Below are 19,816 nucleotides of genomic sequence, written 5' to 3'. Positions count from 1 at the left end.
AACAATATGGAGCCCCTTTCTTTCCCCCTGCAGACCTGCAGCAGAATGGGAATTAGAAAAGGGAGTCACTGACGTCTTAGTATTTTAGTCTCTATCATCGACATCTTTCCGCCTTGCCTTCTGTTTCGCGAGCTGTTCCTCGTCATCCTCCTCACTGTACACCTCATGAGCAGGAGCAACGTCAAATTACTGCAGGTCCTCACAATTCAAACACTCCTCTGTCCATCAATTAAAATAAAATGAAACTAACTGAAAACAAAAAAGGCATATCCCTAAAAATCTGTGATGCACACTCTTCTTGCAACACAGCAACATAATTAAGCAATATAATTAATCTGCACAAACAATCTTCCAATCACCTCCCAGAGCATCAGCCTTGTTTTCTTATTGTACCTGCATCTCACAGACAGAACTTAAACAGACAGAAACCTGGCCGGGGCTCTGCAGTTTCTGCAATCTACAGGTTCATGTTTCTGTGCCAGGTTGTAATAAAACTACTGTAACTTTGATCACTCAGCAGCTGGTGAAACATGTTGGCTCTCAGACACAAAGAGCAGCACAGATATGATCAGAGATTTGCTCCTATCCTTTGCTGTTACATGTGCTTTCTTTTAAGGATAAAAAGCACTGTGTTATGCAGTGGTTATATTAACATTTACTCAGGTTGCATTTCAGTGAATACTGTTAATAATAATTATGAAAAAAATATCCAAATTAAAGCAATTTTCATTTGTTATTTTACATTGTGTAAAAGACAGAATTGCTGCAATAAAGCTAGAGCCAGTTTGCATTTTTCAAATTTACAATTGGAAACACGATTTGTTTATAATATTTTAATATGTCATAATAAGCTAATTATTTCTACATTAATGGTGATAAATCTAGATTTTTATTCTGGATCACAACGCCTGGCATTTTGATAAATCCTTTCATTTTGATTTTAATGTGGAAAATAATAACGTGACAATATAATAATAATAACAACAATAAAACTCTGTGTTCATTTTCCATTGCGGTGAGTTTGTTGCAGGATTCTTCAGATAAATTAAAAGCCATCGCGTAATTGCAGCGGTAAAGTGGAGCTGTGAGAAATGTTCCTGTGGATGATTGGGCTCGGTGGTCCCGTTTGAGGTGGTTTAAAAGCCTCCATTATGGCCTGCAGTAAGCTAAATGGACTTTCAAATTGCATTTCCATGTTGCATGTGACCTAAACCCACTTTTATGCTCTGTAGACGTGCGCCACAATATCAGGAAAAAATGTGGCTTTGCTGTGGTTTTGTTTAAAGGGGATGTTCGAGTTTGGATTTAATGAGCTGGAGCTGGAAAATTACTCGTGACTTAGTCATAAAATAAAACATAATAATAATAATCTTATTATTCAAATTCAAATTATTCAAATTATTATTTTGTATTTTGCATTTTAAAGACAATCAGATGCATATTTTTGCATGATCACATTTCACTGATTTTAATTCCTGGTCATTCTTTTTCCTAAATATTACATATTTCCTCTGTAGCCGATAGTGTATCTGAAAAACACACCAGTCCACCTACGATAAATTAAATTCACCCTACATGTAAAGCAGCTCTGGTGAGCCGCCGGGATGGAGGACGTGTGGATGGACTTACCGACACACTCGTTGGCCTCCCTGGCTGTGGCTCTCTGCCACGGTCTGTCGTAGTGGAAAGGTTTGCACCTGTCGCACTCCGGCCCGGCGGTGTTGTGCTTGCACTCACACACCAGACTCCCATCCCGGTCCTTTACGCACCGAGACGCGTGCCCGTTGCATTTGCATCTCCCTCCGACCTGCAGGTCCGACACGGCGTAGAAGTACGAGTCCCGGGCCAGCTCCGAGTCGTCCTCGTTCTCGTCGCCAAAAGTGTGCAACCGGCTGAAGATGACTTTAATGTCGGTGGCTGTCACCCAGTCCTGCAGCACCGGGGAGTTGTCAAAGTCGTGCGCGGACGGTCTGCCGTCCAGCGTGCTGAAGGCGATGAGCCCGCCGGTCAAAGGGTACATGTCGGTGTGGGAGTCCGTGCACACGGCCTCCTGCTCGTTCTGCTTCGTGATAACGGCCCTGTTCGGCTTGTTGTACATCTTCCTGCACTGGGTCGAGTAAAACTGAAAGGGCACCCAAGTTTTACCGTAGTCCATGGACTTGTAAATAACCATGGACTCAGGTCGAGGCGAGCAGAACTGCAGGCTCACATAAGTCACCTCAAACTTCTTCCCGAGGGACAGAGTCAGGGTGACGTTTTGCGGGAACTGGATGAAGTTCTCGGACTGCCAGCAGGTGAGGTTGTGTGGATTGTTGAGGTCCGTCAGGTACGCCGGAGGGTGGTACTTTTTGGGGTCCGAGGCATCGCAGGTGTGACAGTTCCTGGTCCTCTCGTCTCCTTTCTCCGCCGATGTCACCACGCAGTAACGGCTGGGCGTTTTGCCGCAGGTGCTGGACACTTTCACTTCCTTCCCGAAGGCGGAGTTGACGAAGTCCGGGATGCAGCGCCGCGGGTTGCCGTGCTCGTCGTAGCAAGGGTCTGGGGGAGAGGTCTGCGCCGCGAACAGGCTCATCCCGTAGCCGCCGAGGGCGCTCCGGCACGACAGGGACGCGGCGAGCAGCACAGTCAGCGCAAAATCCACAACCCTTATCATGGTAGGTCCCTCGGTCCCCAAGTGTCTCTGCCGCTGGAGGAGAAAGGGAAAGCAGTCAGCGTGTGGGAAGAGAGAGAGAGAGAGAGAGTGAAGTTTGGTGATGGCACAGCAGTCTGCAAACATTTCCCAAACAAACACTGGGACAGGAATAAGTATCTGACAGGGACATAAAAGTCAGTCACACAGCATGCATGCCAGGTTGTGTGAAATGTCTAGAAAGCCCACTTTACCTGAGAATAACTTAAGATGTCACAAATACAGTCGATGTGAGGCTACTTTTCTCTGCCGGGCTCCAATCACAGCTCCTCCTGTTTTGTTGTTTGTTTCTTCAAATCTCCTGCGTAAAAACAGAGGAGCGGCTGGATTTAAGAGTCGCTGGTGTCCTTATAGCAAGTCCCACTCCTCCTGCCGGTCTTTTCACAATCTCTCTCTCTCTCCCCCTCCTCCCTCTCTCACTCTCTCTCTCACACTCACACTCACACACACACACACACACACACACACACACACACACACACACACACACACACACACACTCTCCCGGATCGGATCTTGCTTGGCACAGCTTTAGGTCAGCTCATCTTGAGGGGTGACACCAGGCGGAACAACGACATCCACTGGTGGCGCGTCAGAAGATTTGACGCAAATAACCGCAGGAAGAAAAAGAAAACAACTGGAGCGAGCGCACAGCACTGATTCGGAGCATGCCACACCTTCAGTCTGAGCTACACCTGATAGGATCATGTTGTTAAACCAGCCAACCACTAATATTAGTGAGCATGAGCTACTCTCTCAAAGCCAGAGACCAAAGGAGTAAGTCTCACACTTGTGATGTCATAGGGTATAAAGTCTGGAGCTGCTCCATAATCAGACTGATTTTGTCAACCCACATTTGTTGCCTCTCTTTTTCAAACCCAAATGAGCTTTATTCTACTGTAGTGTTCCCAGTTCTTAACCGAAAATGCACCCATATACTCAGAATACTCCTATGGGTGCTCTCTGTGTCATCTATAACATCTTTCTCAATTCATTGTGAAACAACTCCAGACTTTATACCCTATGGCATCACAAGTTTGAGCTTTTGCACTCTAGTTTTTGGATTTGGGAGAGAGTTGTTCAGGCTTGCTTATATTTTTAGACTGTCTTAGACCACAGGAATGACATGTATGAATTTTGAAAATGGGCACAGTCCCCCTTTAAAGTACTTTATTATACTGGCATTATCAGAGGATAAAATTGAAAAAGTGACCTGTGTTAACCGGAAGTCTTTGAACACAACACCATATCATGTATAGCCACCTAAATAAATTGAAGATTGAGGAATATTTTAAGAGATTCCTTCAAAATAACATACCTTAGAAACTAAAATGTGAAGTGTTCATCATGTGGAAGTTTGCTAAATTTCCGGTTAAGTTCAATTTTCATGGTGTGATACAGTTTTCAGGTATTTTTGTAGGATGACTCGGAAGCACTTGTGTTTCCAGAGTAATAATACTCACTGAAAACCACACGGAGTCCATTGGATACAAAATGACTGTAAAATCTACTTACATGCAACCAGCATTTGGTCTTAAAGAACAAAACCTGACTGTTTTTGCAGGATACATGTCTCCTGTATTGAAGCTCCCTCGTGCAGTCCAACCTGCTGCAGCTGCAGCTTCACTCGACCTGTTGAATGCTGGCAGTAGAAGTAACAGCGCCATCTTGCGTCCATGGAGAGAAACAGCGGCCTCAGCCTGACACTGCAGCGAGTGGTGCCTCTACTTTCCCAGGCGGTGGAGGTATAACACCGTTTGTGTAATGAGCATGAAGATTGGCTGCTGCAGGTCTGAACCGTAAACACTGTATTACTAGAGTGGGCTGCTGCAGACTGCTGAGTTCAGTAGTGAGATTTTTAATGGAACAATTCGATCTAAAGTGGGAACACACACACACACACACACACACACACACACACACACACACACACACACACACACACACACAGATAGATAAGCATCTTTTTTTAGGGAAATGTGGCCATAGAAACAAAAATTAGAGGCTACACCATTATGTAAATGACAAGCCACAAAAAAGGCTTCATCATGCCTCATCAAATCAGCAGGCAAAGCAGTCAACAGAGCTTAGTCAAATGTGGTTTCACTCATATAAACAACACCGGATGATCACGTTTTCTTGAGGTTGACAGTTGTTTGCTTTAAATCTGCTCTTGCATGGACAGAAAAATAAAAACATTTTTATCTAATCTCTGTCAGATCTGCTGTGGAGACACGCTGCCTACATCACCAGCTGGTAAGAAGAGTAATGTCTGACAGCTGCTGGCCTCTTTCTGTCTGTACAGGGGTTGAATTAGGGCAACCAGAGAGAGTGTCAACAAGGTTTACACCTATACAGCAAAACCACACAGTAACCATGATGCAAAAAATGTTAGGCATTCACTCGAATTTTGTGAAATGAAGCGACTTCCCTTATCTAGAAATCATCTATAGTTAATCCTGCCGAGGCTCAGAGATCATCTCCGTGAGGAAATTGAGTAACAGAGAAGTGAAATTTAAAAAAAACAAACAAAACAATAAGCCCTCTGAGCAACTGCTGTTTTTTTTAAGGGCATTTTGAATACACATTCAATGCATTTCAATAAGAACATATGGAAAATCCTTCACAGAGGAGCTACTGCAGAGATCAGAAGCCTTTAACAAACAGATCTTTGTACAGTAAAGCACCGTGGTACGGTGTAAAAAAAAATCTTTTTCTTTCAGTCTCTCAGAGGCTCTGCTTCTTGAATTTCAACCACTTTGCAGTTCTGAACAATTTGATCAGGTTTGTTTCTTTGTTCAGGATCCTGTTCTTTGTTTACCTCCTCCCTAACCTCAGTCAGTAACTCATCTCCATGTGTTTCTCCTGTAGTTTGTTTTCCATCTCAACCTAGCTTGGGTTTAATCACTTCTGCATTTGCTTTCATGAAGCCATTGTCCCATCAGTTTGTAACATTTTTAGGGAAGCCCTTAGTTTCTGGGATAACTTGCCTGGCTGCATGGTTTGCATCTGTTTTGTTATTGAAAGTTAGAGGTAGGCTTAAATCTTGACTGCGAAGGCTCATGCACACCTTTTTTTAGACAGGTGTGCAAGAGGAAATGTCCATAAGCAAGAGGAGAGAGAATTTCTGTCTTAGAGAAATACATTCTGGTCCGTAGACCTTCACCAGGTGAGTACTAGACTCACAAGTCAGTCTTTAGACGCTTTGCTTAACTAGGTGAGTACAGGTAATGAAAAAAGTAAATATACAAGTGGCAACACTTGTTCTTTGTGCAGTCCTGCACACCCTGATCATAACAGCAACCTGATCAATAAATCATACAATGATTTTTTTATCTTTTCATCATACTATGTATTTTTATAGAACCACCTTTACTGTACTAATGCTGCGTAATGACATATAACAATAAAAACAGTTTTTTTTTTACCAGTAAGATCACATCAAATAACATCAAATTATGTACTTTGAAGCTCTGTGGAATTATTGAATACAAGAAAAAGTTCTCTTATGATTTCCAACTTTCCCTTCTATCTTTTATTAGTTTTAAAGTACTGAAATCGCAGTGTTAATCATTCACACAATGGTGTCTTGTAAATAAGCCTTAATACATGCTCTAACGTCACTCTCCGGTCAAAATGTGTGCAGAACTACACCGGCTGAATACTGTTAGTGTTTACTGTCACTGTTTTGTATAGCTTGTCATTTCCCTCACTTCAAGAGAAGGGGAATTCACAGTCGCACTAATACATGAAATGTAAATGACAGGCAAAGCAGGAGGGGGAAGTAAGGTCAGTGTTTCCCTGACTGAGGACTGAGGGGGGGTACAGAGAGGGAGCACAAATATGGACCTTGCAGTCTTTGAGGAAGTAGACACAAAGCAGTACATTATTCTCAGTTATGTAAGTATAAATAGATAAATATATATATTTATATTATCTTGAATTTGACTAAAATTCAGATCACATAATCACTTTACTTACCACATTTTTTTTTACTTAAGTAAAAGAGGCAATAACACAGTGCATTTAAAATTTTACCCAAGTCAGAGTACAAAATTATAAGCAAATAAATATATTTAGTACCAAAATTAAAAATACTCATTTTGCAGAATTACACATTTAAGAATAATGTATAGTATTCGATTACCCTATAATTAAAATAAAAACATTAATTTTTAACATCACTTTAATGTTGCATCGGATAAAGGTGGAACTCATTTTAATTACTTAATATACTGCTGGTTAGTTGATCAATAAAGTCTTATCATAAGCTATAATAATGCACTTTATTTTATTATTTAGTTATATTTTGTATTATTCATCTGAATCTGTAAAGTAACTAGTAACTATTACCAAATAAATGTAGTGGAGTAAAAGGTACAAAGTAGCAGGAAATGGAAAAGTACAGAACCAGAGCCTTAATATTACAGTACTTGAGTAAATGTATTAGTTACTTTCCACCACTGCTTGCCATTTACCAAAACTCACTACTAGCTACAGTCTGTTCAGACAGTTATTAAGACAAGTATTGATCTTGTTTGTCCATTGAAATCATTGATTTTGAAATACTGATGGGTGAAAATCACTGAAAAAACAAAAGCTCTCTTTGTGTTTGTTGTGTTAGGATAATTAATCACAGTACCACCAATACTTTCCTAGCCCAAGAATATAATGAACAAAGCCTCAGCACCCAAACAAAGACACTTTGCTCACAAGTGTGAAAATAGCATGAAAACAAACACGTCAAACAGATGACTTCCTTCTAGAGGCCAACATCCCTTCAAAAATCCACATGCAGCCTCTTACACACGCATGCAGAAACACACACAATTACACTTCCCACCTATACACACACCAGCAGCCTCCCTCATTGTGCTCACATGCACCTCTCTCATACACTTCCTGTTTGTGAGGCACAGTGTGTGTGTGTGAAGCGCAGAAGTCTTTGAGCGCAGCAGTGAGCTACAACCAGATACCAGCGGATGATTTCACGCTTGTTTCGCTGCACTGCTCCGCCGTGCCCAGGATGTGGGTTCGTCTGTTAAACCGTAATGTGCGTGGTGAATGAATGGCAGTCGCACTGAGCTGGAGACACTTTGCCTTGGATTCTTTGGACTCTTTAGACACATTCAGAGGGTATGGATGCTGGACAGTAAACTGCAGGTAAGACAATGGAGGCAGTATATTTTATTTTGAAGGGCATCTGCTCTGTGGGCTCAGATGGGGACAGCAGTCACTGACACTGTCACCCTAATGAGCTGGGGACGTACTTTGTCTTCTCTGGTAATGCTCAGGGAATAATGACTGACAGTAGGCCACTGATTTGAAAATATGGACATGTTTGCATCTAGATATGCATGTAGTATCTCAGGATACAATGATTTTTGTCAATATATTTTTATTGCAAATTATTTTGCTTCATCCATCCAGTACGATGCTACACTGACATCTCAGGGACTTCTGTCTTTAAAGCAGGTTTGTCAGTGTCAACGTTCAACGTCATCTTGTTTTGACTCATGAAAATGTGTTCTTGGTCATTTCTCTGCATTGTGAACACCACGGTTGTCTTGTTTTCTGTCAGAGGAGCTGATGGGCAGCCTCAGCCTCACAGTGATGGGAAAAGCAAGGCTGGTGTGTTGACAGCCCCCCCCCCATGTGAGCTCACAGGCGCCCACTGCAAAGCCACTTTGGGCACTTCTGCTTTTTCAGATGCTCTATATGATTCATACTTTTAATAAATGCTGAGGAAGTAAAGACACGGCAACACGTGTTCGATGCCTGGACGTTATCTGTAAATGGGAACAAGTAATTTAAGCCAGTGTGATCTGTTGGTGTCAGATTTCTGTGTCAGCCACATAAAGATGATATGGGCTCATGTTCCTTATTTCAGTGGCTGTAGTTGATTTTACAGGGCAGGTGAAGTGTAATTGATTTGAACATCTACATGCAGTTGTAACTGAACTTCATAATATGACAAACACTAGTTGATTCATCATTTATGTGGATAGATTTAAAATTTGTGCTGAAAAGTGACACCCAGGGTTGCAAGCATAGAATTCTCTTAACTGTCTCTGAAGCATGAATACACAACAGTCTGTCAGTGGTCTTTGAGGGCTCCACCCCACAGAAACTCTACTGAGCCAACGCCTGAACTCAACATCCTTTTTTACTACGTAAACCAACCACCTGTCAGCCACATTTGAATTAAAGGTACAGTAACCATAAAAGGTGGCTGTAGATGCCTTTTGTGTTGAAGCTGACTTTTAATTCAGTGATGTAGAGGCCTCTGAAGATGGCAAATCTTGACCTCCAGTTGACTGGAATGATTACAATCCATATAAAAAATTAAAAAACAAGATATTTTGAGGGCAATTTGCCTTTAATCGACAGGACAGTGTTATCATCAAAGGGGAAGACAGAGAAAGAGAAAGAGAGGGGATGACATGGCGCAAGGGGCTGGAGGTTGCTGCTGCAGCATGGACGAGGCTTTTGTACATGGGGCACCTGCTCTACCAGGTGAGCTACTGGGTGCCCCACAATCCATACAAAACTTTTAAAAAATCCATATGTCAAGTTCAAGTCTCAAGATGAGCAAGTACATTGCACTCACAATTGGACAATTTAAAATTCAGGACCATAATCGACGCAGCAGAACCAAAAATATTGTCTTTTTTATCCCTCACATTCTTCGTGCCTACATTACCCACAATACAACTCTACTACTGACAATTCTATGGGAGATTTGCACGTATGTGTAAAGATTGCATACAGTGTTGGATGTGGGGTCCTGTTTATTCCTATATGTTTCTCAGTGGTGCTTTAAGTCAAAAAAGGTATAAAATCACCTGGATCTTTTGTATTGTTTCACCGATAGAGCATGCGCACTACAAAATTTTGCAAGCATAGAAGCATTAAGTTAGTTGGCCGAGCAGCTAACTTCCAGTATAGCCCTCCGCGAATTTCAACCGGGATTAAATGATTTGATCCCACAACTCCTGGATCAACTCCACATGGTGGAACAAATCATTTTGTGAGGGTTGCAATGATCAAAAAAATATTTTCTTTTCACAACGTAAGTCTATTGGAAAAAGTCTTTTTGGGTCCGGTGGCATCACATGACTCATCCAGATGTTGTAATTTCAAGGTTTGGCCACTATGTAAAATTGGTTTCAGAGCCCAGCGCTGTCACTGGGGGATTCCTGGGAGATTCAGGATGTTATCCTAGTAGCAGCTAATGTAGCCTTACACTGCTAGCCTCAAGCAGAGAACAGGAGGAGGCTACAGTGGTCTGGTAATCTCATTTCTTTCTGACTCCAGAAACAAGACACAACTTTTTTTTTTTTTCCAAACCGGCAGTCTTCATCCCCATCCAGTGCCGACTTAAGTGATATCAAGTGACATTTGGTAAATTTTCTCAAGAATTTACCAGATTTCATGCAGCTCCGTCTGAAGTCATAGATTTCTCGATACAACTTTTTCCAAATTTGCAGAAACACTCCTCAGTACCCGTAAACAGTCTTTATATGTAAAATCAGTGGAGTAACCCTTAAATTCTCAAGTAAGTCAAGTCTCAAGTCTTGTCAAAACAAGCTTCAGGTCAAGTTAAAAAGTCTTCTTCAGCAAATAGCAGGTAAATTGCAGGACTTTCAGGTCACAATGCTGACCATACTGTTAACTCAACATTTCTCAAGTGCTGACACAGTGCTGTGGAGACAGGTCTGTCTACACGAGACTAAACTCAACAGAGATTTGATCCCACAAAATCACAAGTGGCTAAATTTAGCTTTGATTTCGGTATCGTTATATCCATGAGGCACATACTGCCACATGTTTTAATGAACAGCTTCTCTCTTTTGGTGGTGGTCTACAACATAATGAGTATTAATACCATCTTTTTTTACCTAAAGAAAATCATAAGCCTTAAATGTAATGAACTCCCCTGCTGCTTGCCTCCCGCCTGTCAGATGACGACAGACTCGTCCTGCGCAACCAAAGGAAGGGATCGTCTATTCTTCTTAGAAATTGTTCAATTTCACAATCAGCTTGAATACAATCACCTCCTCCTGTTGGGAAATAACAACTGCCGTATAAGTCATGTGTCAGGCCTGAAATAATGAACGCAGATTAATGTTGTTGATTGGAGGAAGCAGATACTGACAAGCTTTGTTGTTTACCACACATCTCAGATATGAAGAATGAAGGCCATCACCACGTGCTCTCACTCTCTTTTTTTTTCTTTTAAATTTGACATCTCGCAGAGCTTGACTATGATATCCAAGTGCAGCACTGTGTGTTATTCACAACATTGCTTCCTGTTTGTCTCTTTACGGCTGTGGTATCAGTGAAATCTTCATTTTCACCTTTACGACACACACTTTGAGGTCAACACCCCCGTGTGTGTAAACACATGCATCTCCGAACATGCACAACACACCTGTTGTTGCAAAAAAAAAAAAAAAAAAAAATCAGGGATGAAAGCCTTAAAGCACACAAAATGTTTTATTTACCCATATTGAATTTTAACAAATGTAAAAGCACATGATTGTCTGCTGGAAATCATAGATATCTGCGTCATCTGCTGAATGTTGTTTAGTGTGAAATAAGAAATACAGCAGACGAGGATTCACTCAGTCCTGTTTGTGTAGCAGAGTCACCGCTGGCTCCTGTTGCTTGGTGAAATGTCATAACCTAATACAGCATGACTTGACATTTGCATTAATGGTGGTTTCATCATGTGTTTATCAGGATTTATTGTGGGAGTTAAGACCAAAGGTTATTTCAGTGACAGAACAACCTCAATGTTTTGATGCTGCAGTAAGTGATTAGAGCAGACTGTTGCAATGTGTATTTATTATTTAAAGCCAATACTTTCTGCTTGGGTCACTTCTATACAGCAGTTGTACATACTAACTCAATAAGTTTCATATAAAGGGAAGGATTCGAAGTACAGCAGGATCTTGCACTAAACAAAAAAAGAAGATTTTAAGTCACATTAAATATAAGATTTTTTTCCCCTAAAATTGCCAGCAGAGAAAATGTCAAACGTCGAGCTTCAAAGTTTATCAAGAAGTCCTGAAAGTGGTTTAAAAAATGGGAATTTCGGCATCTGCAAGATCATGTAATATGACAGCAAACAGACTGAGAAACAGACCCAGACTGCTGAGTTCTCACCGGTAGCTCTTGTTTGAACTAAAGGGAAGCACTTAGTTACAGAAGAGCTTTGGAGTTGGACCACTGTGATTTCCTAAAGCCATAAGAGGCCAGTTCACATCCAGTAGGTCAGTGGAGAGAAAAGGGGGGATAACAGCTATGTGGGCCAGCAGAGGAAGACTGGATGTGAATATCAGACTCCATCAATCACACGCACACACACACAAGCTCTCCTCCCTGGTCTGTGGGAGTATATGCGAGAGTCTGATCACACCACAACAATAGGGAGGCACCTGCTTCCTCAGCTGAGCAGGGAAGCTACCTTCCTGTTAGGAAGCAGTTGGTAATGGGATCACTGGGAGAGATGGGAAGCAGGCTGCGAGGAGACTAAAGGAGGGGGAAAGAAAGGAGGACAGCATGAGAAAGAGAGACACAGGTGGAGGTGAAGTGCTGGCACTCCTCGGCTTGTCTGGGAAATGTTGACACTTAACTGTAGAGAACAGAGGGAGGCTGATAGAGAGGAGAAAACACAGACAGGCAGCAAAGAATGGGAGGGGAGAGGATGACTTGTTCTGTGCTTTCTATCTCAGTAAGAGTTGGTTAATCCAGTCAACGTGAGTGTTCCTCCACTACATGAGCGCAGCTTGTTATTGTCTGACTGTTGCAAGTTGCAACCCATGAAATGTGGAAGTGACCTTGTTGACTCTTAGGGATGTGCTGCATACATCCTCTTATGAAACACCACAGACTCGTGCATTTGCAATTTGACTAGCAACTCCTCGTAAACAACTGTGATGACACTCTGGAGTTAGGACTGAAATTTTCAGTTACAATCCCAGTTAGTGTACTTTGTGATGTGTTCATCCGGTGTCATGTCACGGAAATTGACAGATAAAGGGAATGCAGTTATTGAATTGCGGTACAGATATTTTTGCTAAATTTTGATGCTTGTTATAGAATATTTGTGTTGGGAATTAACCGTTTATCAGCCAACTTGACCTTAATGAATGGAATTTTTCCTAAAGAAATCACTTGGTGACTTTAAAAAATTGTTACATTACGAAGACTTAATATATAACATCTTTGTGACATGTTTGTGTCTAACTTTTCTTTGAGAATTAAATCATTCCAGCGCTGTTCTGTGAAAAAGGCTACTAGTGTGAAATAAATTACAGCAATGCAAGTGCTAAAACAGTAATGATGTCGTCAGCAGAGCAATTACTAGCACTGATAAACTTTCACTGAATCGTGCCACCTCATATAAGGTTTTCACCTCCTTTATTACCTTTACACGTCTCCATTGAACCCCATCCTGGATGCAGGAGTCATCACGACTCTGACTTATTAGTTCCTTCCACTCTGACTGGGCTCTCATCCAAAGCCTTGACAATGAGCGGAGCCCTCAGCACAAGTGTCCACCACGCTCGGCCCTGTACTCCTGCTCAGTACCACTCGGGACACCTCTCAGACACAATACCTCTCTGGGGAGGAGGGCCCGCTGAGAAAAAAGGGGGCTACATGGATGTGTTTACCTCTGGAGCTGTTGGTATTGTTGTTGAATGGTAACTGTAGGAAACGGAGCAGAGTGGTGGGGGATAATTGAGTTTCATTCCTCTGCCCTTCTGAACTCGGGTTTGCATGAGCTTCCTGCCTCACTCCTTCACCGGTGTTAATGATGAGGCCGGTCGGATGTTTGTACAGTGTATGTGTGTGTTGGTACTGTATGTGTGTGAGCATACATGTGTGAATGGACAGTTGTTTGTATGTATGTGCGTTGTGTTGTTTGTGTTCCTTTTTAACGTTGACTTTTGAGTTGGCACGCCTTTAAAGGAATAGTTGGACATTCGTATCAGAGGCTAGTTAGCCTGGAAACAAGGGGCCTACACTGGCTCTGTCTGAGCAGGGCTACCGACACCGGGGGAACACCAGGGTCAGTTGTCCCGAGCGCTTCCCTTTAAATTATCTGTTAGAATAGCTCCTCAAAAATACATAGGCTAGTATTGGTGAGTCACATAAAAGCTTGTTATTCTTCATCCTCTTAATTGTCCTTGACATAGTGGCTGAAAACGATTTTAATTTTCCATGATTTGGTCGTGCCTCTCCCCTCCCACCAGTGAACTGCCAAAATCACCAGGCATCAAAACATAACAGAGATGCAAGGGACTTTATGGCCGGGTACTTGAAAAAAAAAGTATTTTAGCTAGCCTTTATTTGTTGATATAGTTTTTGGGAGAGAAGAGCTCTCTTGCCGCATGTGTTTTGTGTGCAACCGGTGCAGATTCGGGATAGGGAGGGAAAGGGGGCACATAAGACGCACAGAGGGCCTGTGTCTGATGGTAACAAAATCTATCAACACATAATATCTTGTGAGTTTAATACATCAATAACAAAACAAAAAATAAGTCTTGTTATCACTGTGTGGTTTCCAAGCAACTTCAATGAATGCTTTCCCCCAACCAAGACACTTTTACACCTTTTTATATGGATGAAGTAAACAAAATAACATGTTAATGAGCCTTAGAGATCCTGGCAGATGGATTTTGTTTACCTTCAGGCAGAACCAGTTGAGCTGTTCCCTTCTGTTCCTTCCTTCAGATATGAGGGTGGTATCAAACTTCTTACCTTACTGTCAGAAAGAGGCAAATAAGCATATTTACAAAAATGTCAAACTAGTGTGTGTGTGTGTGTGTGTGTGTGTGTGTGATAGGGTTATTAGGTGAGTGGGTGCGTAAGAGCAAGTGAGTCATTCATTAACACAGTTCATTTGACAGCTTTCGTTTATTTCTAGTTTTCATCTGAACTGGGGAATTTGTCACGCACTGGGGAAAGTTTGAGAAGATGTAATCAGGCTAAAACTGTTTTTGATGTCATTGCTCATTTCTGTCTGACCGACTTCACTCTGTAAAGACAAACACACAGAATGCCTATTTTTCGTCACTGAAACAAGCTCATTGATTTATGTGTGCATGTTTAGTTCTGACTAACATCATCAAAATAATATAGTTCCTGAGAATTTGGCTTTAATGTGTCACACACAAAAAAACTGCTAAGCTGGTCAAATTCTAAAAGAGCAAATCTTTAAAAAGCTTCTTTAGGGAAGTGTTGTTGTTCCACTTCTGAAATTTGGACATTTCCCAGAATTTCCACATGTACATGCGTATACTGTATTTCCATGGTAAAACTTTAATATGAGGTAAGGGGAGCTTTAAAAATACATCAAGTACAAAAATAATGCATCACAAACAACATGTGACTTTTCAATGAATATTCATTAAATGTTACACTAGCTTTGATTCCAGTTTAAAACACAAACATCCTGACACACTGTGATTTTTATAATCATTTTCTAGATCACTACTAAATTTCAGTTTTTGTACATCCATATACAAAATCTACGTTTATGGTACATTATATTTTGTTTTTTGTTCTCTTTGTTTTTTAATATGTTAGATAATGATTTTGTTTTTAGCACCTTTGACAAACAAAGCAAAGCAGAAGCAAGACACCTTAAAGGAAAAGCCAACAGTAATGCCAAACCAAAGCAAGACAGAATTAAGGTAAAACTTCAATGAGAGAGAAGATGCAAAAACATAGGAGAGAAGACAGATGATCATGGGAAATAAAAAATAAAAACAACAACAACAAATTAAGACAGTTACAAAAATGAAAGCAATAAACACAATAAAATAATGATGAAAATAAAACGGCAACATCACATAAAAGCCAGTTTATAAAGATGGGTTTTAAGAGGTGATATAAAACAGGTCACTGATGCTGCGAGACTTATATCCTCAGGCAAGTTGTTTCAAAGCACTATCAGCTTTAGATTTAAGCCTCAACCATAGGTGCCCTACCTGAGGATCTAAGGCTGCAAACTGGGTCATATGGAGTCAACATTTCCACTATATAGCTTGAGGCCAGACCCAGAGGTGATCAGTAAAATGTTAAAATGAATTCTAAAATGATCGGGGAGCCAGTGAAGAGAGGCCAGGATTGGGGTGATGTTGTCTGTTAAAACCAGCGAGAAACCCAGCTGCTGCATCTGATTTAAATGTCTCTGAACTAGCTATTGATCTTTCTGGCTTCATCTCTTTGTCCAGACAGACAAAAGACAAATTTGTTTGTCATCTTTCAACCAATGGAAAGTAACAGATTGAACCAAATTGCTTTGGTTGCCTTATCTGCTATCACCAATAACACAACATATGTGGTAGAGAAGTTAATTCACAGCCGACTTCTCCAAATCTCAAAGAGCTTGATAAGACATGTTTCCGCGACAAATGGCAACAGGGCAGCAACATAGTGTGCATGCACAAAGTGTTGACCACCACCTGCTTCTTCGCAGAGTTTATTTATAAGCTGTCCCCCGCAAACACATCTGTGCAATGTCTAGGGGAGTTGTTGTTACCATTGAAAAAGTGGTCACTGTAGCGCTCTGAGAATATGTTTTTACAGAAACATTCTCATTGGTTTGGGTGACATTAGAGGTTCAGTTTTGGTTTTGGTTGGTTGGAGGTCGCAGCTTTCAAACTGTGTCATTAAACACCTGCCAACACAAATGTTTATCTGCCCTGAAAAACAGCCAGGATTTATAAATCTGTCACTCAACTCTTTCAAGTCGCTGACGGGATGTCCCTGATGTCTTGTTATGCATATTGCTCCTGATGAGATGTGTTCATAACAGAACTGAAACAACTTGCCACACCTGGGTTGTCCTCAGATGCCGCATGATGAGCAGCCAAATGCACTGCTAAACTGACAGATATAAAAAGTGAAGTTCAACGCAGCCTGATGAGTCAGTGGTGAAGACATGATGTACTTACAATGTTGTGGTCATGCTGGAATTATACATCTGACTGTTTTCATCGCGTCTCTGATCCTAAGCGGTACTGATTTTTAGTTTGAAATCACTGTGGGCCGTTTTTCTCTTTTTCCCTTCCATAAAAGTCATATTGTGAAAATCGTGGGCTTGTTTTGGTTTGTCTTTAAGGGTACAACATACATAGGGTAACTTGGACCCTATTTTACAATGATTTTCTGTCTAAGCCACTAATAGGAACACCAGTTTCTGAAATTGGTCCTTTATCGAGTGAGTGGGCAGCAGCCGGTAGCGGCGAAACACGCTGAAAAGTCCAATTAATTGAATTACCCCAAATCATTTGGGGTAATTATGTGCTGTCAATGTACATCCACTGAAAGTGCTCATTTTTGAAACTTTAAGGGTTTAAATTGTTATCATAAGTGTCTGACAGCATTAAAGAAAAGATCCCCAAAGAGAATGATTTTTCTGTTGTTGTTAAAGAGTAAGATCAATTTTGTTTAACTAGAAACAGTGCTGAAATTGCTATCACTAAACCCACCACACTCCATTTAACTAAACAGTAATTTTGTCATCGTAAAACACATTTAATTCACAGAAACATAAATTCACAAAAAACATCTTCGTTAGTCTTTTCACTATTCAAACAAACACCAACTCTGGTTAAAGTAAACCTTAAATTCACCCACATAGAAGTGAAAACATGCTGGCTCGCTCAAAAGCTAAAATTACTGTTTATTAAAATGGAGCCTGGTGGCTTTGGTGAGAGCTATTTTGAGGCTATGGTCAGCACTTGTCAAACAAAAAGGATTTTACTCTTAAAAAAAAAAAAGTGAAACTCTGTCGGCATTCTTGTTATAACTCCGTCAGACACTTAGAATAGTAATCTGAGTCTGTCAGTGGCAAAAACAAACACTTTCAGTAGACTCAAAATGATAGTGCATAATTCCCCCAAGCAGCTACGTTGCAGCTTGTTTTGCTGCTCCTGGCTGCAGTGCTCTCAGTCGAAACTGGACCAATTTCAAAAATTGCGGTTCCCATTAGTCACTTAGACACAGAAACTTCAGAAAATAAAATAAAAATTGAAAAATATCTTTAGTATTGCTGTTAATAATAGTAATTGGCAGTGGCAAGAGTTTCATTAAGACTTCTGTTTGTAAAACTGTCAATCCACCATCTGTGTCTGTGGCAGCATCTGGAAAGACATAACTAACATGGAGCTGGGGGAAGAGGTTGTTTGTTGTTGTATAGCTTAATATGTACAAAACATGATAGCATGAGACATTTCAGGAAAGAATACCAATACTGAAACCCTTTGTCTGTTTTCCCTTTACCTTAGAAATGTCTCTGTATGGTTTGTGTATCTTCTCTAGGCTGATTTTCATACTTAGCGGGTGATCGGCCTTCATGCAAAGTGGACATGATAACACATGCTGGCAATGAAAAGACACCAGCATGTGTTGTGTCTGTGTCAACATGACATTGTACACGCATACAAACAAACTGGAGGATAATATTCCACTGAAGACGTGAATGGGAATTTATGTTTTGATGCTTGATATGAGCTCCGTCTCCTGTCCCTACACAGAACCTGAGCGGAGAAGATGCAGCACACTTCGTGCACAGAGGACAGGATCCAGCATGCTCTGGACAGGTGTCTGGACGGGCTGAGACGAAGTCCCACAGCAGCGCACCACTGGAACGGTAAGACTACAGGGGCTGCACCAGTGATGAGGACCACAGATATTTGGTTTAAGAATTTGGCACGAAGCAGTGAAGCATGTAACAACAACCTGGTTTTTAAGCTTGTTTACAGTACTCTTTTGACTTTCTTCTCATATGTTTATTAGCCCATGTCGTCAGAGTATTTTCATAATACACTTACCTCTTTAATACTTAAAAATCTGTAAAGAAAAAAACAAAACAATTAAAAGTCCTCAGATAGTACATTACTCTGCCAATATGCACCATCCTCTAAATGTATTTTATTGACTATAGCATGCGTGTGGGGGCAATGGAGGGCAACATTATATATATATATATATATATATTTTTTTTTTTTAAACAAACAGAAATAAATTAAAAGAAAAAAAATTAAACGCTGCAGGCCAGTGTCAGAAATTAGCAAGGGCCACGGGCCATTTGGCCCGCAATTTATCCAAGAATGCCCCCAAAAGCCATGTTCCGGGGGCCAAAATTGCCCCCAAGTTTTCGAAACAACTATATGTATTTATATTTTTAACGGTATTAAAATCTGACATTAAAGTATAATTTTATTTTCATTAAATTAATTTACAGTCACGTCTACAACTCATTTTCCAGACATAATCAACGAGATTGCACTGATTACGTGAGAGTAATCTGACAGAGAAGGGGAGGGGGCTTTGCTGTACCATAAGTATTAATTAACCATTTCTTGGGTGATCTGTGTCTACACAATGACAAATTAATGAAAAATTAAGGTAGAATGAATGTTAAATTTTAAATTAACTTACTTCCAGGATTGCATCTAAGGAATTTATAGTAATTTGGCCTTTTTAACAGTAAAAGTAACTGTAATGTGGTGAAACATTAGTACTGCTATCAGTAGATTAATGGTTAAATCATCACATTTAAACTGGTTGAATTATAGGAAATCTGAGTGATATTTTGCAACCATAACTTTATGTAACCCATTATTTGTTTCATTTATAGTGGTTTCTACTGAAGAGTGAAGACACTATCTTAGTTGGTTTTGCTTTTCATGTGCTTATTGTTAGAACATAATTACAATTTTTTGATGGCCCCCAAACATTTTGAAAATGCCCCCATTTTTTAGACCGTGGGGGCCAAAATTGCCCCCAAAATATTTTGTTGATTTCATACCCGGCTGCAGGCCACAGAAATTTGTGGATCTGAATTAGGAAAGAAGGAGAAAGCATGCACATGAGCGTCCATTAACTGGACCTTTTTAAGGGGCCCAGCCATTTCTGTGGGTGCATGCAGCTCTTGTTTTGGGTGGTAGACCAGGTTAGATTAGTAACCTTTTTCACAGCAGGCACATGTTATTAAACTGATATAAAATCAAACAAATATTTTTCTTCATGTTTTTCTTGGCTGTAGTGCCAATCTAGAGCCACTTATAATGACTGAGCAGTCTTGTGGCAACCCTGTGACCT

At 40.7% G+C, this 19,816-nt stretch overlaps 2 protein-coding genes across 2 annotated transcripts in view; one reads left to right on the top strand and one right to left on the bottom strand.

The window, feature by feature from the left end:
• ntn1a (netrin 1a) overlaps window positions 1–3,085 on the bottom strand; it is a 78,506-nt gene extending 75,421 nt beyond the window's left edge. The window contains exons 1-2 of the mRNA XM_050044188.1: window positions 2,884–3,085; window positions 1,630–2,686 (exon numbers count right to left, since the gene is read on the bottom strand). Of these exons, the coding sequence (XP_049900145.1) occupies window positions 1,630–2,653 (1,024 nt within the window). The 5' untranslated portion in view covers window positions 2,654–2,686; window positions 2,884–3,085. The remainder of the gene's footprint in view (window positions 1–1,629; window positions 2,687–2,883) is intronic.
• Window positions 3,086–7,509: 4,424 nt separating this feature from the next.
• pik3r5 (phosphoinositide-3-kinase, regulatory subunit 5) overlaps window positions 7,510–19,816 on the top strand; it is a 29,753-nt gene continuing 17,446 nt past the window's right edge. The window contains exons 1-2 of the mRNA XM_050045136.1: window positions 7,510–7,852; window positions 18,247–18,362. Coding sequence (XP_049901093.1) covers window positions 18,263–18,362 — 100 coding nt within the window. The 5' untranslated portion in view covers window positions 7,510–7,852; window positions 18,247–18,262. The remainder of the gene's footprint in view (window positions 7,853–18,246; window positions 18,363–19,816) is intronic.

The sequence above is a fragment of the Epinephelus moara genome, chromosome 5 (genome assembly GCF_006386435.1).
Source record: "Epinephelus moara isolate mb chromosome 5, YSFRI_EMoa_1.0, whole genome shotgun sequence".
Lineage (NCBI taxonomy): Eukaryota > Metazoa > Chordata > Actinopteri > Perciformes > Serranidae > Epinephelus > Epinephelus moara.
This window is presented reverse-complemented; position numbering and strand designations above follow the sequence as displayed.